The sequence below is a fragment of the Apaloderma vittatum genome, unplaced genomic scaffold, assembly GCF_000703405.1.
Source record: "Apaloderma vittatum isolate BGI_N311 unplaced genomic scaffold, ASM70340v1 scaffold9109, whole genome shotgun sequence".
Taxonomy (NCBI): Eukaryota; Metazoa; Chordata; class Aves; order Trogoniformes; family Trogonidae; genus Apaloderma; species Apaloderma vittatum.
Genome location: NW_009735782.1, coordinates 1 through 25,317, shown reverse-complemented (window position 1 = coordinate 25,317; position 25,317 = coordinate 1). Strand labels below are relative to the sequence as shown.

Genomic DNA, 25,317 nt, shown 5'->3' with positions numbered 1-25,317 from the left:
GTAGGGCGAACCCTCAGCAGCATTGACACAGTAAGTCTATATAGTCACTGAGTACTATTTCTATTCTCCGCTGTGTGCAGTACCATGATGGAAGCTGGAAAATTACTCTTCTTTCCTTGCCAATTGTGTATTTTTCCCATTTAGCAAACACTGGATTTTCTAACTCTGTTTTAAATAGCAACTCACCACATACTCCCCGAGGAATCTCTCTCGCCAAAAGCACTGTATGAACCATCTTGTCTCTTGTAGGTCAGCTGGCGCTGGTAGCCTGGAAGTCACAAAAGAATTGGGGGAGTCCAAAATCCTCACACACAGAAGAACAAGTATGTAAAGTGAATGAAGACTCAGAGCATCTGGCACTCGCATAAAGGATTCTTCTGCCCGAGGCAACCTCTTCCTTTGCTGGGAGGGACAGAGCCAGCTCTGTGTACGTACGCTGTAGCTTATTCAGAAATCTGTTCAGGCTAACATCTGTAAGACCATAACTCCTGCATTTTGGCCAGCAGAAATGTTAAAAATTCAATACCTCTGAAAAGATGCAGTATTAAAAGACAGATTTTTACTTAGGCATATGGCTGTTCTCCTTCTATTTTACTGAAGGCACCATGCAGATGGAAGCTTTTTTCCTTTAATGATACGACTGGATTCAGGCTTTTCTCCAAAGCTGTTACTTGGAACAACTTAATGTAACATGACAATAACAGCCACAATCTTAACATACATGAGCACTTCTTAGCTGCCAGAGCTTTCTTGTAAGGTTTGTTTAAGACACCAATTATTAAGTCAAATGGAGAAGATAAGAGCCCTCTACCAGAACTATTTTCGAGATTGAAAATAAAGACAGTGAAAATGATTTTCCTGCTAGGAAAAAAATTTGCTTCTCAAACTTCTCTGTCTTATAACCATGAACTGTCCACACGAATAAAGCACTCTGAGCCTTCGTGCTGAGGAATACAGAACACGTGCTTTGATAAAGCTCTGGAACACCCATTGGGATCAAACCCCTCAGAACAGGGATTTCTGACACAGGTAGTCAAACCTCCAAAGACCATGTCAAAGATGTTGAGTTTCTATTTAATTCCCTGATACATGAATAGACATTTTATTCAGTACTGGATGACAGTTTTATGGGAAGGGATTACTTTTTCATTTCCGGAGGTGAAGTTTCCTTGTTGTCCTCTCCAGATACAGGCAACTCCACAGTTCCTGAGCAAGGGCTGCCCAGGACTCCCACATCTTTCCTGTTGCTTTATAGGTTTTCATAGGGAATGCAAATAGATTGGTTTGAAAAGCAGGAGGAACAAAGCCCTAGAAATCAATGATGCTCTTGTAGTAAAAACATCTTTGTCTGGGGGCTGTAGGTTATATACAAGTACGTGGAAAAGCGTAAGTAATGGCATTTTTTTCTTCTTCCTCCAAACAATAGCGTTACATTAAATTAGATTGCTTTTCTTCTACGTAAGCCTCAGATACAATTTACTACTGAGCAGTTCCTCCTTAAATTGTTCTTAAGTGTTCTTTTCCAGTGTGTTAGATGGACAAATTAAATACTTGTATTTTTATATCAGTCTTAGAATTTTCTCTGTTCTTTTACTTAGATGTTCACTTGGAGCTGACTTATGCTTCATTGCTCTCACATTTCTTCTTCTCTGCTTGCTAGGTTGATAGTGGCACAGACTTTAGGTCTTGTTTGCTCTTCTGAAATCCTCTGCTTTCTAAACATGCCTCTAGACTCTTGGACTCACTGGACAGCTTCACCTTTCCAGTTTTCAGCTGTTACCTGCTTTGGTGCAACTGCAGTGTGGGAAAGTAGAGTAATTCCTGACTAGTTTAGCTCAGGCCATTTCTAAAGATTTGGGAATATATGGGAATTGTTGGGTATCAGCACTTTGTATGATGGACAACTAAGGGATGAAAAAGTTTTCTTGGCAAGTCACAAAAGCCTTCTAAAGTGAGCAAACTGACTTTCCCATCTAAACCTTATACTTGGCAGGGCTCCAATAAAACCAGAAAGTTTAAAACTCTTGAGGATTTCTTCTGCAAGGGTTAATTAGCAGGCACAGTTTGGAGCCAAAAACCTGGAAGGTTTGCAAATTCATGAAAAGAAACAAAAGCAAAGGAAACACCGACTCCAACTAATAAAAAATTCCCTTTGTCTTCCTGCAATCAGCAAGCACAAAAAACTACAAGTGAAACAGCTGTAGCCAGGCAAAGGGAGCAGCACCGGGCTTTTGCTGCTGAATACAAGAAATATATTATACTTCTATTTTCAGAGAAGAACCACCTAATGCTGTCACCTCCGATTTCATGACATGACTATTGTCTGACTCATACACAGAACAGCTTTGTCCCTTAGAGATCATTAAAAACAAGAATGACCCAGAATTCTTACACGTCCTGAGAATTGCATTTAGTTATAAAACTATTTTGCATGTGGCTTTTTCCTAAACAAATGCTGAGAAAAGCAGTGCATAAGAAGATAGATTGCTGTGAACTGTTTAGTGAGATAGGACAGAGAAAATTCTTGATTATATGGCTATGGGTTAACTATTCTGGATACTAACTTTTGATTTTGGGTATACTGTTGCTAAGAAAATACTGTTAAAAAAGTGGAAGTTCAGAGAAGAACCATGTAGTGGAAGGTTGATTTACGAATAAGTCAAAAAATATAAATAAACTGATTTTTACTATATTCAATTTTTCTTGACTTTCCGAAATGTTTAAATAAGCTGCTTAATTAAAAAAAACAATAAGCATGTAAATTAGGGTTACTGAAGGGAAACACGGTCTACCTATCAAGACAAAATACCAAGCCATCAAAATCTGTTTACCTGTGAGATTATCCTACAAAAAATGATGAATCTTTATCACTTGAGACCCCCTCGATTAGAAAGGATGGTGTGATACGAGTAAAACTCTCCTCTGACTTACAAGCCTTTTCTCCTTCTATGGACTGTAAGTGTGAGGAGTTACCTTGAACAAGGTAATCGGTAGCTTCACTCTCCACCTCACGACTCAGTTGTTTGGTTTTCTGCAGATATTTCAGGACAAAAACATTAGGAGCAAAATGGATCATGTTCTGCTCCCCACATCCGAACGGTAATCGCAAGAGATTGTCCAAGTTGTTCAGCGTAGGACCCATCACATCTCCTGTTTGAAAAAGAGATAAGCTGTTCAGTGTCCAGGAACGAGGCTTTGCTCCCTTTTGATGTCTTATCACTAAAGCCCGCCTGACTACACTAATTTCTGCTAGCTACGCGTAGTCAGCTTAAATAAACTGTTATCATAAGGTGGAAGTCGTTCAGATGTTAAGTCTTAGCCCTTTGCGCTCTTGCTGAAATAAAGAAATTTCATATTTTAGAGTTTGATTATTCATGACTCCCCCATTTAGACTATTAGTTGAGAATACAGTCAGCACACTTCATGATGATGATGACGATGAAATGAATACTATGAATTCTAACAGACAGTGTCACTGCAAAGTCCTCAGATGGTACCAACTTGAAGGCACTGTCAACTCAAACAGCATTCAAACAAGCGACAGGAAAAAAAAAAAGCCAAGCAATTACTCGTCGTGGAATTAAGCGGCACATATCTCAGTACCCGGTGCGTATTACTCAAATACCGGTCAGAAGCAAGTAACAGCTGCAGTATCTCTTCATATCTGATAACTGGTACCTAGTGATACCTCCTCAGAATTGATACCTATTATTGAAGCCGTAGCTCTTTCTGATCCTGGAATTATGTTGTGGGGAACTCCAAGAGTAAATGCTTCATTGTGATTTTCATCAGTCTCTTCTTTTCTCCAAATTTTAAACTCTCCCATTGACCCCCAGCCTGTGGAAAAGCCAATGTACTTCACCTCAAGCTGTTTGGGGACTGTCCACTCCACAATAATAGATTCATTTAACACCCGAGTACCATGGCCAACCTGAAAGGAACAAAAAACCATGCAGTTCCAACATCCCACACATATGAACTCAGTCTGCCGTTGGACTAGTAACTCCTGTGTGCATCAGAGAGCGCTGTAGATGAACCAGTATCTTTCCCACCCACAACACAATCCAAGGAAGTTTAATGAGAATTCCACAGGCTTGACCTCCACAGCCTTCAGCACTCTTAGCACTAAAACCACGAAGACTGAAGTCCAGAGAACATGATGCTGTTCTGATTAAAACAGCTCAATCAAGACTTAATATAGAAAAAGCAACAGGAATGAAGCTTTCACCTTCTGCAATGAGCCTAATGAAAATCTGCCACGTGTGTGCTCAAACTCTGTTTGAGAAATCAAGAGACTACGAGACCATTGCATAGATAAATTCACTACCTGGATAACTCCATTTTTCCAACTGATCCAGAAGCTGCGGAATTCATCCCAGGACAGGATACCAGCTGTGTCCCTGCTGGCCACCGGCTCACCCATTTTGCTTATTGAAATCCATGTTTTAGTATTTTGATGTCCACCAATAACAATCTCGGTCATCTCTGCCATGTCATGGGGGCCCGAGGACAGGGCCAGGTGAGCATCATTGTGCGCTTTCACGGCAATGTCAAACTGTGTCATCTGGGCAGGTTTCTGCATGTATTGGTACTCATATTTGTTAGGTGTAGAAATGTGTATTTTCTCTAGTCAGAAAAATAATGAAATGTTATAAGAATTAGAGCTCAGCTCAGACGTTTCAAAAATAACCCACAGCTAACTACTAAAATCTAAACAAGCAGGTCTGTCCTAAGTACATGTTCTTTATTTCCAGCTTCTCTTAAGCAAACTATAAAAGTACACGTAAATGTTTCTTCTCATCTTCCAACACAGAAGATCCTTCAATTCAAACTGCTCAGCTGAATTTCTTATGAAGTCTGCAAGTGATTTTTCAGTTCTAATCTAGTGGTCAAAAGCATCTCTGTTTAGCTACTGGAGCCAACTCTGAGCTATCCAAATTTCACGCAAAAAAGGACATACTGATTCCAGAACTGAATTTTAAAACACCAACTGAAAATATAGTACAGTCACAGTTACTGTCCACAGTGCTGAATACTTAAACTGTTTCATAAAGTAAAGGAATTTAATTGCCATGTCCAGAAATCACTTGGGCAGTTGGAGCAAATTCATAATTAGCCAGCCAGGCAAGAAAGACTCTATTCAAAAGTTCCTCCTACACACCATAACTCATCAATCATAGAAAAATGGAAACAAAGATATTTTTTTTTAATTTATCTTTCTTTCATTAGATGAAGCCACATGTTTCTATTTATAACTAAATCAAACAAGCTTAATATCTCATTTGAAGCACGAACTTACCATTTGGGCAGAAGAACACACTATAGGTGTATTCTCTGGACAGTCCCTCTGGCTATAGAAAGACAGAAATCCATACATAAAAATACAGTGCTTGGAGTAGCAGTAACAGCTATTCAGTTTACTTACAAAATACAGAAACAATATCCTGCTGCTGTACAGGTTTTATATTCTTTATAGAAAAGTTACCACACTGTGTTCTAGAAACGAGAGCTATGCTAACCCCTATCAGCGAATCTCAACCATGGTGTATTTCTTAGATCAACAAAGCAAGTTTATCTGATAAAATTTCTATCCCTTTCTCTTCTGAGCAGTAGTGAGGAATCACCAGCATGAACTCAGAATCAAATGGGCTCTTTCCATACACACACCACTAAAATTGATTATTTCCAGTCAGGTAGATATACCATAAATCAACTTGAAGACTCTTATAAACCAATTCGCGTTTGATTAACTACCTAAAAACTTCCATGATTTGCCCAAGCATTTTTATTTTTTTTCTGAATTATTACAAAATCACATTTTCTTACCTCAATAACAACACTACTGCGAACATAATCCATTCCCACTGGGGTTCTTTTGTCCACATAATTGTCCTCCGAGTGCTTGCCATTCTTTAAGGTCTGCATCCCATCCTGACAGCAATTAGTTCCACCGTAAGCAAAAGCTTTTGCTAAGAAACAGAAAGGAAAAGATTTTGAGATCTTCAGGGAGAAGTAACAGGTCTGAACCTTACACAACCATCTATCACACGACAGGAAAACTGATGACTAGGGAATCTCCTGAAGCTTGGTCGTACACTGAAGGCTCTGTACTACGGCTATAGGGTCTGTTTCTAAGAAACAAATGAGGTTGGAAAGCTGAGTTTGCAGAAAGTGGAATGAATTACTTCACTTCGGGCTACTAGGGAAATAAGAACTTTTTTCTGAAAGAGGAATAAAAAAAAGCACTCGTAGAAGTCCCTCAAGCAGCAAGCTGTTTTTATTTCTATACTACCAGTGATGTTGCTCAGTCCAAGCTCATTGAAGGACAAAACGATAGATGTGGGTTTAGCTTCCCCAGGGGCAACGCACTTCTTCCTTGTCAGGTGGTGTTTCCCAGGATGCCCAACAAACTTTATGCCTTTTGGAACTGAAATCTTCACGTGGACCTGTGAAAATTTTGGAATGCCATTTACTGCAAATTTCAGCTGCAAAACCAATTGACATATGCAAAAAATCTGAAACCCACAAAACGCTTAATAAAATCATGGCATGCCTAAATTTTTTGTTCTCCAAACCCTTTAGTGATATATTTGACTGACGGCATCGCTTTCATCTCAGCAATTCTACAAGTAGTTCAGAATGAACTACTGGGGCTAGACAGATTTGGGAAGAAAAAATCTAGGGAGACAGGATTTTGCGGCACAAAAACGAAATCTTTAAAAATAAACTACACTCAGCAGCTTTCTGATTACGAAGGCAACTCTTCTCTGTGGTTCAGCATAAGCTTCCTAGCTGAGATGTTGAACTTAGCACTACATTATCCCCTACACCTCATCTACCATAACTTGTAGATCACTTAGGAAATTCTGACAATAAACCAGAATTTCCTAAGCAACACGAATAAAGAGGGCTGTTACCTCTACACAGACAGCTAAGTAATTGTAGACAGTCAACGGGATTTTGGTCTGTTCTCCCCGGATGACGTGGTACGGCAAGGTGAAATCGATGAAGAAAGGTTTAAATGTCTTCAGCTCAGTTTGAGCAGCAATGCCCAAGCCTTTCTCTTCAGAGAGACCCACAGCTTCTGTGATCCAGGTAGTGATGGAGTCTGGCACTTCCACACGCAGTTGTGCTTCTCCCGAGATGTTACTACCAAAGAGAACAAGGGTTGGTCAGATTAATGAAACGCTTCTGAATGAAGTCAAGGCACACAGAGCCCGACACTTCAGAGGATTCCCCCCGGATCCACACTTACAACATAGCATCAGTGTCTGCTCTGAACAACGGCTTATAAAAGGCTCAATGTTTTCTACCAGGTTTGTTGAGACCTGTGTACATTTACAAGGAGCAGAAGAGCGAGTAGTTACTTCTGCAAGACACAGTCTAACACACAGAAATTCTTACCAGATCAAAACCTTCATAGGCATTTGCAGCCTCATTATAGAGTCACTTTCCTGAGAGGCAAATGTCTGCATTAATTAAGAAAAAAAATAAAAGAAAGAATCCTGGACTGAGGTCCTGGATAACAACAGTTCATGGATAATTTATTTAACAGCTAGTGAAATAAAAGTAATTTTCACTAAAACCCACTGCCTTTGTATACCTTGCCACACTGCAGACTCTGCTTGAACATAAGGGCAAATGAGAAATTTTCCAGACACCAAGTTCAGCAACTGCTTGTCCAGGGGAGTGTATTTGGATTCCGAAACATTTTGGTCGGTTGGTTTTTGGAATGCCTGACTCAGAAAACTTCCAAAAACATCATTTTCTTCCAACAAGGATTGAAACTTATTAGTAAAAGGCAAATTTCTATTCTGAGTATTTAGCTTTACCATGCATACCACAACAGGATATCATAAACCTGGTATCTTCTTCCATGCTTAATAATAATAGAAATTCAATTTTGTTCTGCAGACTTGGCTATTTCCCTCCTGCAAAGAAGCTCTGGCCTTGCCTGGAACAGAAAACATTTCCTCTAAAGCAAGAACAAAAGCTGTTTCATGGCTCAGCTGGCAGGATGATTGGTGCAGTTATGAGTACACCCTAAGGTTGTTTTCTCTCAAGTTCTTATTTATTCCCCAGAGCTTGATACACATGCCGCTTGCTCTGTAATCTTTTGAGAGCAACGTGCATCTTAGTTGGCATGTAAAATGAGAAAGTTGGGCCTTCAGAATGAGTTCTGTGAACTGCCTGATTCACATCCAGGACAAACTGAAGAATCGCACTTTCACTGCTTTTCAACTGAGAACAAGTCATATTTTAGGCAGCAATGAAGTCTCTTTACTTTCATCATCTAAATCAACCATTTGGAATTTTCGATGAGCCTAAGCTATTGTAACCATTGGTGACTAGGCAGTATATCACGCACGGATCTGTGTGGTTACATTACAGAAGGAAAAGGATTAAAACTATCAGCTGGATAAAAAACTCGAGATCAGCATGCCTTGGAACAGAGATGCTAAGTTCAGCCAGTCTCCAAGCCTCCCGGCCAATGAATGCGGTTCCCCAGCTCGAATGACAGAGTGGAGAGCCTGGGAAATGCACTTGGCCGGGCAGCACCAAGTTCTTCCAAGTTCTTTTAAGCCCACTAATAGCTCGGTCTTCACCCTAAGTGGAATTAGGTAGCTGGTACCTGCAATAAACTTCAGCCCTGAAGAGTAAGCAGGAGGGTGTCCTAGCTCCAGGACTGGCAGGATTCCAGTCTGTTTAACCGGACAATTTGTTGCAGCTGATGTTCTTTCCACTGGGATTTCAGCCCATAACCAGCATTAACATTATTTTCACACATGAGGGCACTTACTCTTCTGGGCGGGGGGCCAAAGTACACACACATTTCCAGCCATTAGACCCTCCAGCCAGGCTTTAGGAATTTTTAGAATTGGTTTGGGAAGTTGACATTAGGCTTTTGTTTCTTGTTTTGTGGATTGGATATTGTAATTACAAATGGTAGAAGAAGAAGAAGAAAAAAAGTTCTTGCTGTTCAAGAGAGTGCAAATCAAGGAACGCTCAACTCAACTTGTTCCTAATGAAATGAAGTGGAGAAAATGCAATCTGCAACTTTTTATTCCACGCTTTCCCACTTATAATTAACTGCCCCAGCTTGCTGAGGCCCAAATCGGCACTTCTGGAATTCTTTGTGTATTTCTACAAAGCATATTTCATGCTCAATTGAACAGATTTGAATACGCTTGCTGCAAGTTCCTGTCAAATTTAATTTATAATCGTTTATTGAGAATGAAGTTTACTTGTAAACCTGGAAAGGCCTTTTAATAATTGCTTCAAATTATCCTAGATGTGCTGCTTCTGGGAGAGATTAGTTATCTGTTTATTAATTTCTTTTAGTTCCAGTTGTACCCAGTGAAAACCACGAATTATTAGGCAGTAAATTAAGGTTTGGGGGAGATGCTCCTACATCAGATGAAAGAAGGGCTCTGCGCAGTTTAAAAAGCAATCAGTACAGAATCCTCACCAGCGCGTGGTTAGACTATAGCAGCATTTGCAGAAGCAGCTATTCTGCCTCCTTCTCCTCACACATTTCCCAGTCGATGCTGCAACAGGGCTGGAAAGGAAGAAAACCTCTAGCACGCGCTGAGGCTGACATTTCTGGATCACCTCAGGGTCCAAGCACAAATCCAGACCCAACTCCTCCCCCACGGTACAGGGAAACCAGCACTTCTGAGGGGTCAGTCTTGCTTCTTGAATGTGAACTCTAGCAAGACTGAATGGAAACTCTAGCAAGATAACTACAGAAGTGCTGAACCAAACCATTGCTCCTTTTCTTCGCTGAAGACACTCCTCTGCTTGTGACACCAGCATGAATTGCACGTGGGTTGCAATGCAGTCACAACTGACAGGTTCAACTTGAAGTAAGTGATTACACTCAAAGACTGATGAAATGCTACAAAGAAAGGTTATTGATCAGAGCAGTAACGAAGTAAAGCAACAACAAATGTCAACATAACTCCAGCAGGTTTTAAAAAGCTTTGTTTTCTGCAGTTGAAGAGGATACAACCCTCCAGATATAATGAAGGAAATTCCCTGTCAATACCTGACATTGAGGCAGTGCCAAATCCATGTTTCAGGAAAGAATGTTCTTTTCCTCTTCTCTGCTCTGCTCGAACAAGAAATACATCCTTAACAATGAATTCTTTTAATAAGACAGTTTTAACACTAAGTGAGATATCAGCATTATCACCTGAATGCAGCTCACGTTACCAACCGCGACTCTAGCTAGGACAGACTCATTAAAAAGTGATTGGCTCTATCATTCATGGCACAAATTGCATAGTCTTTCCAAATGATCCTATTGTGTGCACACGCTTCCAACAGACTGGAGACATGAATAAGACTCTAAGAAATATAGTATAAGCAAGAAAATATTAAAAACTACTGTAAAAAATGTAAACTAAAAAAAAAATTAAAGGTTCGGTTCTATGATCCAAATGTTTTCCTCATTTCCCAGAACTGATTTAAACATAACAAAGTAGCATCAATTATAATTCCTGTTAGGTCTATCAAGGCAATGGAAGAGAGTTTACCCACCACCGTCTTTACTAAACCAAGCAATTTCCTGGGGCATGTAAGTGGAAAAAAGCTCAGAATATAGGGGGGAAAAAAAGAAAAAAAGCTTAAAGTATCACAGACAATATGCATTGCAACAAAAACGGTACCTTGGTGCTATTTTAGAATGCACTGTAGCCACTAGGGTCCCAGTATGGGGCTGAAAAGCTGGGACAGCCTCGTCGGTGTACATGCCCCCGTTCTGCCTGTGGTTTAAGCTGACAATGTCAGTCATCACGACCAAGCCAGTTTCCTAGACAATAAAAATGACGACCACAAAACAAAAACCAGCAAGGAAAAAAAAAGAGAATTAAACATATACCAATAAAAACTTTTCTGAATAGAATCCCCCACCCCTATTCCAATATTTATAGGGTAAATTTAGTTGAAACTTGAGGATTTTTTTTAAAACATTATATAAAAATGACTGTTAAATGTGAAAATATGCAGACACTTCATAGGCAGAGGTTTTACATGAAAGCTCTTGTTTGCCTGGAGAATGTGTTTAAACCACTCTCTAACATTACTGGGCATGTATAACTGCCAGGCAGCTATGAGTAAAAAATTATTACACATATATTTCCCCTAGAATATTACATTACAGCTTTTTTACCCTTCTTAAAAGTTTCCAGTGTGTTGTGCTGCAGCTGGCAGGCAGCTTTCACATCAGATATCACCAGTTCTGCACTTTTTTTGGAATGCCAGGCAAAATGGAAACTGTCCACACAGTTTCACAGTGAAAATACAGAATTTGTAAGAAAGCTGTTTGCCAGCTCTACCCCTAAATGTACTTATTGCTAAGAAAGAGTAGTTTCCGGACACCAAAGGGAGTAAGGTCTTTGTTCTCTTCACATACGCACCCAATTATTACAAGTCAGATACTCAGCAATGCCTACACACCAGCTCCTAATGTGTATCTTTTCAGCCCACCTGCCCCCGCAACAGAGAAACAGCTCTGGTGTGAAAAGAAAATAATAGCCTACAGAGCTGAAAATTATCCTGCAAACATGAAAATATAAAAGACACTCCAAGGAGAAGCGAAGCTGATTTCTCGTACCGTAAATGCGAAGCGAGCATCCTTGGTGATGTCCCAGTGCCAAGGAAAGACAGAAGATCTACGGCGCCTACGCGAGGACATGCCCGGCCACCAGAAGTGCCCTTCTTCCTTCGGAGCTCCAAAAGCATCAGATACGTCGTATTCCGCGAGCTCTTGAAAAACCTGCACAGAAAGGGAAAAAGGCTGCTGTCTTTAGGTATAAAGGCTACTTACTAAAGGTAAGGAGCAGACAACAGCATTAAGAAAAAGGCATCGATGCCTTAAGTTCCCCTTTACCTGACTGGCTGTCAGCTGAAAACCTGTCTTCAGCAAGTAGACACTCTTATCCACAGTGGCAACACAGACACAGCTGGATTTTGCAGCTCTGACCTTGATGTTCACCACATCACCAGGTCTGGTCTCGTTTGCAGAGAGCGTCACTGCAACCTAGGAATTTAACATTAAATCCCATTATCTCAACTCAGAATCAGCAGACAAAACTACAAAGAGTAACAAGACACCGCTCCTTCCTTTCCACTGGCTCCGTTGCCAATACCTGATTTTCAAAGGAGGACTTCACAGCGAACTGCAGGCTGTCCGTGACCCCTTCCCCATTCTCCCTCACGTAATACACCAGAAGACGGCCCAGCGGAGCCATGCTGGGAGCTACTGAGAAACGGAGGAACGTCACGCAGACTTCAACTTCTGCTGCAGGGATACTGGTAGGTGCTAAAAAATAAAGCGTGAAAAGGACAATTTTATTTACCAAAATCACTCCCTGCCCCAACCCAAATGCTGCGAGGCACAGAACTCTCCATCCGGGACCCGTGTCCTTCACTTGTTCCTGTTGCTCGTGTTCTTTCTGAACTCAGAACTTTTTTCCTTCCTTTTGCTTTTCTTTGGGAAAACTGATACACAATTAACACCCATAACAATGATCAGTATGGAGAAGGTGGGTAGAAAATGACTGACTAGTGTTTTTCCTGCCATGAAATTAAGCAAATATGCACTTAAGTTAAAAACTCATTTAAAATAAGAAAAAAAAAAAGAGTGTATGTTGCAGCCGAACGCTGCTGAGAGAAAAAGTCTTTATCCTCCTGTTCCCTGAGTTCACCAGATTTGTATCTTTCTCTTGTTCCTTTTTACAAACTACGAGTCGATGCTTCATTTCCCTTCCCTGCGCTTCTCCTTTAGCCTGATCCATGCTTTCAGTCCATCCAATGGCCTCTTCCTATTTTAAGCTCAATCAGCTTCATAAATTGCCCCAGCCCCACCACACACCTCTCTGCCACTCCGCTGATCCCAAGCCAAGCATATTACGAAAGACTAGAGTTTTCTTAACAGAGAGGGACTGCAGAAAGCTCTGCAAGACTTATTCCTTTTGGAAAAACTTATCTTTTTTCTATACGTCTATATGTGCAATGGCTATCGCTATTTTTCTTGTATCAAATTATTCCACGCCCTTTAAGGAGCATCAAATTCAAGAGAGAAAATGCTTAAGTTTGTGGAAAAGTTGGTTTTCCCTGAAAACAGGGGAGATTTTGCATTTCTGATGCTAGCTACCTGTTCCTGGGAAGCGTGTGATGTCAACGTTCTTCTCGAAGGGAGAGGTGGCTCTTTTGCTCCTCTGCTGGGTGACGTTACTGGGCTGCAGTCCTGAAAGGACGATGTTGCCTCGCGATGCCACTTCATAATGTAGAGTGAAGTTGCAAGGACACGTGGACTTCACTGCAATCCAAGCCTCTTCTCCTACCTGCACCCAGCGACAGAAAAGCAAACGATCTGGTCTGCTACAATGCACGCTTTTTATTTATAAAGCATAGAAATCTATTTGGGTTTCAGTCCACAACAGATGTGACCCCTCTCCTCTGAAATGTATATTACATTAGCACTGTTTTCATGGACTTTCTTCACAGCAGAAAGGGGCCCGTGTTCAGCTCTTCACTCCCTGCAAATCTAAGAGGAGAACGGGCTGGGGGGTTGTACGCATTAATGAAACAGTAAAGGAATCTCTGGAATCCTGAAAGTTAAGCCTTTTGGCACAGAGCAGCTGTCAGAATTGGTTGAATTTTAGACATCCGTTCAGTAGTCCTGCCCAAAAGAGAAAGAGACGGGTCAGGGGCAGGAGGAGATGTGCGTTTGATAGTCTTTGCAGTTTAACTGAGATTATACATGGTGATTACTTCATATGGCAGATACTAATTCAGACATAACCGATGCGGCATAAAATTGCTGGGAACAGAGCTGAGGAAAAATGCTTTAAATTACACAAGTCTTGATGTTCCTTTGGAAGTCCAGCACTGGAGGAGCTGTCAAACACACAAATAAATGAGAAGAGAGCTGCTTGCTCCTGGATAAACTCAGCTGATGCCTGCAGTGGGGTTCAGCGCAGCACCGCGACCCCCTGCACTCTGTGTGTGCACTGAAGTCCTACACCCAGAGGTACTTTCTAAGCACCAAACACTCTGGAGAATAAATCCCCCAAATATCACCCACAGAACAGACATCAGTGCTCGCTCCTAGGATTAGGACTGGATCATGTCTGGCTGAGTAAAGCAGCCGACTTCCCCAGGAACACAAACTTCTTGCTTCTGGGACAGGAGGAGCAGCTAACGCTTGTGTTAAGCAGGATTTCTTCAGCAACTTCCACTCCTCCCATTTAAGGCATAGCAATGCCCAATTAAATCTGTTAAGGCTGAGGAGAAATGTTAAATCCCAGCAAAATCTTTTGAAAAATCTCTTTCTTCAGCACTAACAGCATTATCTTTCCAGAATGTACAGACGGTACAAACCAAAATGGCAAGGACTTGAATACAAGGAGCTGCTACGGTTAAATATAGTGAGAATGCCACAGAGTCCAAGAAGTGCCTCGTGACATTAAATATTTGAAGTATTAAGAATTCCCCAGTGCAAATGATGAAACAATTCATTAAAAAATGAATGTAGCTAATTGGAACACCCAGTAAGAGCTGGCAAAGTAGGGAAACAGTTCCCACATCAGCTGGTCATCCAACTCCTAGCTTTCCCACAGAAGAATTAGTTCTAATCAGGTTATAATAAGAACAATGTGTTCAGATTAGCAGTGTATAATCCCCTTTCCATACCTCAGGAAACTTGTAAAAGATTAATTAGCCATTAAACTTCCATGCAAAGCAATGATAAAAAAAAATGCTCTTATTTGGATACAAAGAGTCCGAAACCAACCTGACGGATCTGCTGATAACAGAAATCTAAGTGTGTATATTGCCACCACCCACATTTTTTCCCTTATAGCAATACGCAGAGACTTCTTGGGTAGAGAACAAACTCTAAACAACTCTCAGCAAAATAAGATGCAACAGGAATCATGGTTAAATCAGATCTTTCCCTTAGGAGAGAGATCAGGACAACTTTTACGTAGAAGAATTACATTTTTAGAGAGTCTCCTACAAAAACTACAAAAGAAGAGCAGCTAATTACGTTCATAGTTCCAGAACTGAAGACCAAACAGATCCAGCTGAGATTTAAATTGGAAGTTCTAGTGCAACTAAATAGCCCTAATTAAGCTACTCCCACACTGACATAATTTCCAGTCTTTCGACATTTGTTGACTTGAACGAATGCACGTCCTTGTCACCAAACAATTCATATGTGAATGCTACTGGAAGGGCACAGAACATACATTCCAATATGTCAAACCGAAATGCTGCCAGCGCCTACATCCACCCTCTCTCCTCTGCTTCCACCACTCAAAGGAGAATACCATGTGCAAAGCAAAAGTACTTTGCTCATAACCTCTCGCAGCCCACATTGAACAATTATTTGGTGGCTGAAGCGCAGCTACTTTAACCGTTATAGTGGAAACAAGTCCGGGATCCCGGAAGCAGAAACGGCTAGAAATATTTAAAGAGAACAAAGTACTTTAAGCCAAGAAATGCCATTGTTGCCAGGATGGAATATGAAGCCAACATACCTGGAAAGGTTTATCTGGTGCCTGGAGCTGGATATGACACTTGCTGGGCGAGTACCAGCTGCTGATGGACAAGTAGTTCGGCAGATATTGATCCCCACACGGTTTCCCATCAATCGCTGTCACCTTGGTCTTAACAAAAGTGACATCTGAATGTTACACATGCACAGAAAGCCTGATTTGTACTTCCTTCTCACACTATCCACATCTCCATTTTATACTTTTCAGCTGTTCAACTCTTGTCATCTTTACATAGTAGTAAGGTCTGGTATTTGCAGAGTGTGTTACTATGTGAAGCTCTATTTGCAGAAGCATCTTTACACAGTGGTCATCAACATCAGCTCTGCTAGCAGCAAGAAACAAAGCAAGCGTTTGCTGCATTTAAGTCAAGAAGTTGAAGCTAAAAGGCACCGATTTCCTGTTTGTAGCACTGATTTATAAAGTGCAAGTTTGACAAGATTAGTTACATTAAAGCCCGATAATCCTATAAAGAGCTTTCACCCACCTCCAGCCAGACATACTGGGCAGCTGTAGGGATGGAGGGGATTTCAAACTCCACCAGGCCATTTCTTGATACCAGTTCACTCGTATAAACATTGTCTTTTGGTGTGAGTTCAGCTTTAATTCGGATAGTGACTCTGTCAGCTGGACTTCCATCAGGATAAGTGACTTCAACCTACAGAGTGTTTCATTTATAGAACAACAGGTTTTACATTATAGGCAATGACAGAAACAGCACATGGGAAAAACACACCAGAACATGATGGCACATCCTGGGATCAAGTCATGCCAGCGTCTCTGCTTTTAATCTTACCTTCCCTTTGTAAGGCAGCCCAGGTTTGAACTGTTTTCTGGTATCCTTGGAGTACTTGATATCGATCAGCTGTTTCTGAACGGGTGTCGAGTCATCAAACGTAACCTGCTTGCTCCCATCGGAGCTGATCACTGTGGCCCAGATATTGACTGTGCCTCGAAAATGTTCCGGAACGTCAGCTGGCATCATGTCTTTCACACACACGTCGAAAACGGCAGAGCCATCAATCTACAAAGCGTCGAGGAAAAGAAATGCAAGTTTGCGTTCACATTCAAAAAGGGTCTAGAAGCCAAATCTAAAGCCCAGGCACTTGACAGGAATTTGCTGCGGTATTTTTAAAGGACGTGGAGTAGAGGGAATTAGTTGGAGAGTTGATGAATGAAGGAAGAAAGCAAGCGTGATTGATTTTCTTCCCTTATCCATAGACTGGACTAGCTCTGTCACAGGCCTTCCTTTCCATGTTCTCCCTCAGCCCCACATGCTCTAAAACCAGATTAATACTACGCTAATTCTCATCAGCCCAAATCATAAACATACCATGTAAAAATACGTAATATTTTTATTACGCTGGACACGATTATCGCATTTATTCATTTGTTTGCTGATCTCCCATGAGTAACATGAAACAGAGCTGTGGTATTAACATCAGAGGGTACAGATCAGGCCTTTTATGGCAGCTGACTCAGTGGTCTCCCTCACCTGGGTGGTCTTGAGGATAGGGTGTCCCACTTCATGCCTGTAGTACCCCACACCATTTATAGTCATATTGACAATTAACTTTCCTGTCACTGGTTTCCCAAAAGTATATCTGAAATGGAAAGAAAATAATGAATAACTTCCAGCTGTTTTCTGATTTCCCAATGACATCAAGGTCAGTACCATGTCACCCACGCACCTAGAAAACAGAAAAAAACCTCACAAGCTTTCTAGTTTGTTATTGCTGACATGTTTTACCAAGGCTCTTACACAGGAAAGCTTCTGATGGTGACCAGAAATTATTTGAGAAGTCTTTAGCAGATGAGATCCAAGCTCCAGCGACTGCACCATCCTATGGCTGTGCTACAATCCACAGGAATGAAACTTGATTTGGGACGTGTTCCTACCTGGCATGGACCGTTCCTTTTTCACACAGTGAAAGGTCCCGAATGTAGCGAGGGGGGTCAATCAGTAACTCAAACTTTGGTAATACTACAACGAAAAGAAACACAAACAGAATCTTTCCAAGGAGATCTTACTATCCAGATGACAGCAAAAGCACACACTGCTCCAACAAGATCACTGCTTACAGTCAGACGAGGGCAGTGTAGCTAATGTGAGCTAAGACTGCACTTGGCAGAGAATCAGTCAACAAAAAAGTAGCAAACCAAGACCATGTTGGCAAAATGACCTCAGCAAAACACTCTTAGATTTTTCACTTGTTTTCAGAGGGATCTGTGATGCAGGATTTGAGCCCAAGCTTTTTCTCTTAGATACACAGAAAAGAGGACAAGTCACTACTGACTCCTCCATGATATTAGCAGTTGTCTGTGTGATCAGGTCAGATATCATAGATAGTGTGCCGGGTGTAATGATGCCCACCCTTCACCACACAGAGGGACTGCGAGACCAAAAAGGCAGGTAGCCAAAACCAACAACAACAAAAGATATAAATAAATTGGAATTCCAAGGAGGGCTCTGGGAAAGGGAGGAAAGCACTGACAGACTGAAAGCATCTTCAAGAGTTTTCCAAAGCAAAATTAAATCTTTGTTGCATGAACTGGTTGTGCAACAGGACACTTCATTTCAGGTCCCTTACCTGATGAAGTGTGGAGGCCAAAACCAAAGGACTCGGTTAAGCTGCAAGCATTGATATTCCTGAAGCCTATAAAACCTAAAGATGTTTTTCTCATGACATTTTAAATGCATTAGTGCTCAGGTGTTTCACAGAATCACAGAATCATTATGGTTGGAAAGGACCTCCAGGGTCATCAAGTCCAACCTTTTTCCCAATATTTCTCTAACCACTACACCATATCCTCAAGCGCCACCTCTATTTGTTCTTTAAACACCTCCAGGGATGGCGACTCCACCACCTCCCTGGGCAGCCTGTTCCAGTGCCTAACTACCCTCTCAGTGAAGAATTTCCTCCTAATATCTAGTTTAAACCTCCCCTGGTGCAACTTGAGGCCATTCCCCCTTGTCCTTAAGTAAAAGCATTTCACAATGTTTTGCTCTTCCAAAAGCACTTGGGTTCTAGGCAAAGTTGGTTTGGATACAACTCACCATATTTCTGAACTTCAAAGGATTTGTTGTAGGTGTGCCCCTGCATTTCAGCAAAGATGAGCCATTCACCAAACACTGGCTGATCAGACAAAGGAAAAGTCATATTTACAATACCTGAAAAAGGAAACAACATCCTGTGAACTCTGTGTCACTCATCAGCCCGTGACAAGGCTTACTGAACAAAACTCGGTACAAGCAGAAGCCAAGGCAAATAACAATACACTGAGACAAAATAATTTGAAACTTACCACAGCAAAACGGCTTCAAATTGCTCCACTCTATCATACGAGACCCCCGAGGATCCTGCACGGTGGTTGAGGAATGAGAAACATCACAGTGAAAATAAATATCGCTGATACAAACTCAGTTCGCAAGAAAGAACTTCATTTTGCAATACACACACTTCACTAACAGCTCAAATGTAACTAACGTCTGTCAAAACTTTTCTGAAGATACTTTACCGGGGGTATTTGTGTTTTAAAATTCGGTACTCATTTAAGGACAACGCTTCTCTAATCACTGCACACAAGCAAGCACTGTCAAGCAGCAGATGTTCCACCTATCTTAAGACACCTATCTTGGGTGGGATGAACTGGCTTCTGAAGATGCTTTCTTTCTGCTCACAAAGGGAGCTACACAACTAGCTCACAAAGGCAGCTATAGTAAGACAATTTGTAGATGACAAAGATGAAATTACTCCCGCTTGTTTTGCCAGCATTAAATCTGTGACTGAATGCAAACAAGAGAAGAGGGTGAATTCTTATGCTTGCTGACAGCTAAAGAAAACACATGGTTTAAGAAAAAAAAAAAAAAAGACTAGACACAGAAGGAACCTCTCATTCACCTCATAAGGAAGAAGACAGGAGCACCCTTTCCTTGCCATGAATTTCTATTGTCCACTATCATAATGTTTGGGTGCAGAGATGAGATTGGCCCTGCTATATCAGCCCAGCCAGATGAAGGATAGGAGTGTGTCTGCATTGAAAAGAAGGGAGAAATTGAGTGGGACTGTTACATTTATAAACCCCAGTGAATCTAGCCAATTCTTCTCAGGCTGAAAAATGGGAATGGATTTCTGAAACTGAAGTAGAAAAAGTATATTTGTGGGTGACAATGAAAAAGCAGGATGCAAAGATCAGTTAAAGACACAGGGACAGAGAAAATTGCACAGGTTACTGTTGGGAACAGCCATAACGGCCTTGGAAAGGTACAAACGTGTGACTTGTTCCTCTTAAGGCTACAAGAAGCTTGTGTCTCTACAGGATACATGCTGGATGACTGGCAGGCAGATACTCACCACCACATAAGCTTCAATCTGAAAGAAAAAGAGGAGCAAAAGGCTTTATGAAACAAAGCTACTTTTCTGCTTCTTGTGATGAACTGCTGACTCAAGATAAGCAAGGTATGATGCATAAAGTTTAAACATCTCTCCTGTGGTAAGAGTAGCCCAAGAAACATACATTTAATTCCCACATCTAACCCGGTATGATGCATAAAGTTTAAACATCTCTCCTTTGGTAAGAGTAGCCCGAGAAACATACATTTAATTCCCACATCTAACCGGTGAACTAATACTTCACAGAGCTGTGCGTTACCTAAATAAAGTGCAAATATGAAAAATTCTGGTAACTGCTTTGGCGAGAGCTGTGCGTTACCTAAATAAAGTGCAAATCCGAAAAATTCTTGTAACTGCTTTGGCATAGTTACACTGTATTTGTCAGCGATACCAAAGCGTATATTCTCCCTCAACAGTCATGTGACCAAATGAAAAAAGCTAAATTGTAAATAAAACCCAAGCAATCACAAGATATGTCTAAGTAGGTTAAAAAAATCCAATCATATTTCTGCATAAAATACAGGTTCCAACATATTTCATAGTGTGAAAGAAAACGTGTTTCTTTACCCTGTCATTGACTGGTCTCAAGTCAGAAGTCACCATAAAGAGGTTTATCAACACTAAAAAAGTAAAAGAGGAAATGTATTAATCATCACAGGATACCTCATCCTAGAATCTACCCTCGAAACAAGGTTTTGCTCGAAAGCAGCCCTAGTACCTGACAAGTTCTCCAAGGTCACTTTACCTTTCTGCTTGGGTTTATAGACAGGTTTGTCGGTCTGAATGAACACCGAGGATCCTTTGCTGTCAATGGTCACTGTGGTATAGTTGTGAAAAATGTAGCCTTCCCCTGCTAGATGCCGGTTGCCCCAGACTTTTAGATGTGCTTGTCCACGAAGTCCTGAAGGCACCTAGAGAACAGACCATGAGGTGAGAAAGACACAGAAAAAGCCTTCGAGCCTTCTGGGGAATTTCACTGACGTTGAAAGGAGCACAGAGCAGCCACCTGTTGCATTTCAGCGTAACTACGTGTTAGTAATAAAAAGAAAATGAAGACCATACTAGATTTTTACAATGTATAAACTTCAAAGGAGGCAAAATCATGCTAAAAACACGGCAGGAAATTCTCATCTGCCCTTTCTTTATAATTCAAGCAAAGTGATATCTGATCTACATGTGTAGCTTCCCCTAAAGGTGTGTTACATGGGGAAATCAGTCACGCTCTGGAAAACATGGCTCTACCAACAGAGAAAAAAAAAATCCCGAACCACAAACCGCCACAAAAAAAACCCACCCTCAAAAAAAAAATATGCATGCTTGGACATTTTCATTCAGTTCAGAGAAATAAGACCTTTAAAATGCTGTTAAAAATTACAAAGTAAAAAAACTGATAGAGAAAAATGGTAACAGGTCATAATTTGAGAGTGAAGCTTACCCATACGTGTATAAGCTTCCTTTTATTGACTGTGCTGAGGGCAAAAATCTTACCAATGTCAACAGCTAAAACGCAGAAAAAACTGGTGACAGCCCATGTTTCGTAAATAACATGGTACCAGAATAACTAGCAGACACGGTGTTCAATAATCTGCCATTTCTCTGGATTTCTGTGGTCCATCCAATGCTCCACATCACTTACACAGCATCACGTGCTGTCATTCTTATAAAACAACAGAACTTTACATTGAGCACCGAGCTACAGATTTTCTTCTGCCGTGTACGGGCCCAGCAGACAAGCTGTGATGGATTTAAGCTTTGCTCTCCTCACTCTCCGCTCCTCCTCTTGCAAAAGTTGCTTCCTCCTTAACACATACCAAGAACACGACCTGTAGTTGTGCCACAGCTGCTCAGAGAGCAATGCCTAACGTGGCTGAAGGCAAGTGCCTCATGTTCTCACCAAAACCATCTGAACATAGTTGACACTCACCTTCAGTTTAATTGTTCCTTTATCTAAAATGAGAGAGAGAGAGAGTTATTCTTCTCAGGTGAAGGTACTAACATTTTAGACATTTGCAGCTGAGTGAAAGGAGACCCCATGCCATAGAGCTGCTGTCTGCAGTACCCCTTCGTTACAATTTCAACTGAAGTCGTTTTTCCTGGATTGTGTAGAACAATCTGCAGAGCGAGCAAGGCAGACCTAGCAGAGTTCTCCAAAATAAGCTTGGTTCACATTTATTTACAAATTTTGCCCAGAGTAAACTGCAAAGTGCTCTATGGTTAGAGAGTACCACCAAGGCTGAGGTTTTAGCATAGGGCACTCTATGTTTACAGAAGTATTTTGCCATAAAAAAAGGACGTGTCCCCTTTTGGGACTTGAATAATTCTCAAAACAAACACTCACAGAATCTATTTTCATTGCTGGACACAGCCATATCTAAGATTTCTCTTTAGCATATGCTGCCCACATGTGTCAGCATCACTCCCTTTGAATTGTCAGCCAATTTCAAAGATGACAAGGGGAGGATAAAACCTGAGAGAATCTGTTCCAAGAAAGGAAATGGCTTTTATACAACTCCCAGTTTTTAAACACAGAAGGGTTAAAATATGCTGGTTAAAAAGCCTGATTGCCTGAGCCTTGTCTACATGACAGCTTACACCACTACTAGCAGCAGTAGAACAGCGCTACCAAACTTCATTTTCATTCATGTAAATTCATTCAGCATTAAGCTGGACATATTCAAAATATTTTTTGGCTTTACACACAGGACAGAGGTACGTGTCTGGGATTTTAAAGACTTATCCAACTGCACGAATGCTACCACCTTTCTCAGCAACACTTAGTCCTGACCAGGGGGAGATTTCACTTCTAGCACTCATTTCAAAATAAGGATAGAAAAAGGATAGCGGTGTAGACTTTATATTTTTCTTTAAAATCAACTTTTCTTACTCTGTACAGCTCACCAGTGTAAAACGCTCAGGTTTCAAATGGAAAGCTATTCACTGTAAGACCCCTGAATACCAATTATCTAGGGTCTCTGTCTTGGTATTCCAAAATTATAAGCCTTGGATGTCTGAGATCACAGCACCTAGCAGTGGTCAATGAATTTAAATATTAGCTTGGATCCAGCTCCGTTATCACCTCAAGCAATTCTCCAAGAGACATCAATGTGCTCGCACAGCACCTGGACTTACAAACTTGTTCTCAAGTTCAGAATTACAGCAACTTACCCACGACGGTTCCATGGCCCCGTGACACAGTTTCTCCTTTGACTACTAACTGAATCTGGACTGTCGTCTCCTTGACAGAGTTAAAGATGGTGACGCTTATGGCTTCCTCAACACCACATCGGAAAACAGAAGGCGCCGCAATCAAATAGCCCCTGAGCAACAAAATAGGAAGCGGATGGTCAAGAGCAGCAACAAGTCCACGATCTTTATTCGTAAGCCACTTTACAGGTAAGAAAATGAAAAAAACAAAATACTCTGTAACATATTTGCCCCTGTAGGGGCACGTTTGTGACCACCGGCAGTCTAGCCCTTTACCTAATACGCATAAAATGAACACACAATGCACACAGAAACAAACTGAGCTTAAGTGGCTTACAAATCTGTAGTATTTAAATAGAGTAATAGTGATGTTTATTGCATATGTATTAAAAATTTATTATATATAAATGATCTAAATACACAACTAGCTAATCATAAAAAAGCCGAAGTTCTTGAAGGAATAAGGAGGTACCTGAACTTCCAGTAGAGTTTTGCAGATAATGCTTTATTTTGAAAAAGTTTAGATATTTTTGCCTCATCTATTTTCCAATGTTCCATTGTCATGGTTCAACTTGATATACAAAAAAAGAAGTGATTCTCAGTGCTGAGACTCTGTACTTTCTAAACGTCAGACACACACATGCAACGCATCTAAACTTCCAATTTACACAGAAGCAGCTCAGAAACGGCAGTTACAAGATTGGGCTCAAGTTCTCAGTTCTGCTATTACTTTTTTGCTCAAACAATTCCATCATGCAAGTTTAAAAAAAGAATAATTTTTGCAGGCACACACAGAGTTTTAAAGCCACCCTAGACGACCTCCCATATATACTACAACCCTGGTGTTTCTCAATGGAATCTGGACCGTTCCTCCGTGCTGAATGGCACCGTGCCATGAACTTGTCAACTCGAAGCGTTACAGGCTCTGAGCTCTTTGATGCGTCGGGCTGTGAGCGACACATTTATATTCTCTTCATGACACACCTTTCTGGGTGGGTTTTTTTTTTTTCCTACCCAAAAGGATTTTTTGAAATGAAGCAATTCCTCACATGATTCTTCAAGCCACATTTCTCCGCCCGTGCCTTTCTACAGTTCCATGAGCCAGGTTGTTTTAGTTCATGATTAATTATCACTTTGGGATGAGGATGATGGTGTTTTACAGCCCCCAAGTCATCTTTTATCAAATTCCAACCCCATGTTTCTCTCTCAGCAGGCCTCATCGCCATGGAGATCCCATTACCCCCAAAGGAAGTTCAGATCTCTGTGGCATTTGAGTTAAACTGCAAATTCAAAACCTTATGGTTCCCAGGTTTGAAAATTCATCAGAATAATAAATAACAATAAAAAGTTACTACCTGGCCTGCAAGTTCTCGGTGAGAAAGACATAGCCGATCTGGTTGCAGAGGGAGAAAGAGTACCATCTGCATCCAGTATGAAATGATCAGATTCAAACTGTCACATAAGCACAGCACTACGGTGCCATATGTGAAGCACATGGATTCACATTGTTCTGAGTTGCTGCAACTCCTTCTGAAGTATCGGTCCATTGATACGGCTCCTTAAGTCACTTAATAAGTGGCATTTGAACATGAGGTATTTAGCCTGGCAATTAAACAGTTAATTTGACAGTGACTGGACAGAACCTTTAAGCACGGTTGACAAACAGCTCTGTCAGGTTACCCCAAAACTTGGCAGGACGTGAAATATTTTCTAGTGAGCAAGTGAAAATACGTTTTCCATGGCACTTAGTTAACGCAGCTATTCACGACGTTAACGGGCTACAATAAACTAGGGATAAGGAACAAAGCAAACCTTAATCGAAGCTAACCTAAACACACTGGAACGACCTGCAGATTCAATTTCTAAAAGCCAAAAGAACCTTCCCCGGATGATTTTCCCCCGCAAGAATCCTTCACACGCTCCTCGGGAGCAACGAGCGTTACCTTCAACCATCCCAAGCACAAGAGCAGCCCCTGCGCAACACCCTGGATTCCTTAAATAATTGTTTGCAGATAAAAGCTTTGCAGCCGCTGGCTGGAGGAGTTAGAAGCAGGTATTTCCAAGGAGGCTTCCTCCTCTCTCTGATTCTCCCCCCGCTTTCCCTCCTCAGCGCTAGGCACTTCGGTACCGGCGAGTACAAACGTGCAGCTCCGCTC

The 25,317-nt window shown here is 41.2% G+C and overlaps 1 protein-coding gene across 1 annotated transcript in view; it reads right to left on the bottom strand.

Moving 5' to 3' along the window:
* Positions 1-24,554, bottom strand: part of CPAMD8 (C3 and PZP-like, alpha-2-macroglobulin domain containing 8) — a gene marked incomplete at its 5' end in the record, with an annotated part of 42,401 nt that extends 17,847 nt beyond the window's left edge. The window contains 27 exons of the mRNA XM_009876715.1: positions 187-268; positions 2,974-3,150; positions 3,706-3,931; positions 4,328-4,626; positions 5,300-5,351; positions 5,827-5,969; positions 6,293-6,446; positions 6,918-7,149; positions 10,049-10,111; positions 10,671-10,813; positions 11,618-11,779; positions 11,894-12,043; positions 12,153-12,325; positions 13,160-13,349; positions 15,549-15,677; positions 16,051-16,221; positions 16,360-16,587; positions 17,059-17,167; positions 17,463-17,547; positions 18,622-18,735; positions 18,870-18,924; positions 19,919-19,936; positions 20,525-20,577; positions 20,703-20,868; positions 21,882-21,904; positions 23,123-23,274; positions 24,517-24,554. Coding sequence (XP_009875017.1) covers positions 187-268; positions 2,974-3,150; positions 3,706-3,931; positions 4,328-4,626; positions 5,300-5,351; positions 5,827-5,969; positions 6,293-6,446; positions 6,918-7,149; positions 10,049-10,111; positions 10,671-10,813; positions 11,618-11,779; positions 11,894-12,043; positions 12,153-12,325; positions 13,160-13,349; positions 15,549-15,677; positions 16,051-16,221; positions 16,360-16,587; positions 17,059-17,167; positions 17,463-17,547; positions 18,622-18,735; positions 18,870-18,924; positions 19,919-19,936; positions 20,525-20,577; positions 20,703-20,868; positions 21,882-21,904; positions 23,123-23,274; positions 24,517-24,554 — 3,587 coding nt within the window. The remainder of the gene's footprint in view (positions 1-186; positions 269-2,973; positions 3,151-3,705; positions 3,932-4,327; positions 4,627-5,299; positions 5,352-5,826; positions 5,970-6,292; positions 6,447-6,917; positions 7,150-10,048; positions 10,112-10,670; positions 10,814-11,617; positions 11,780-11,893; positions 12,044-12,152; positions 12,326-13,159; positions 13,350-15,548; positions 15,678-16,050; positions 16,222-16,359; positions 16,588-17,058; positions 17,168-17,462; positions 17,548-18,621; positions 18,736-18,869; positions 18,925-19,918; positions 19,937-20,524; positions 20,578-20,702; positions 20,869-21,881; positions 21,905-23,122; positions 23,275-24,516) is intronic.
* Positions 24,555-25,317: the final 763 nt, after the last annotated feature.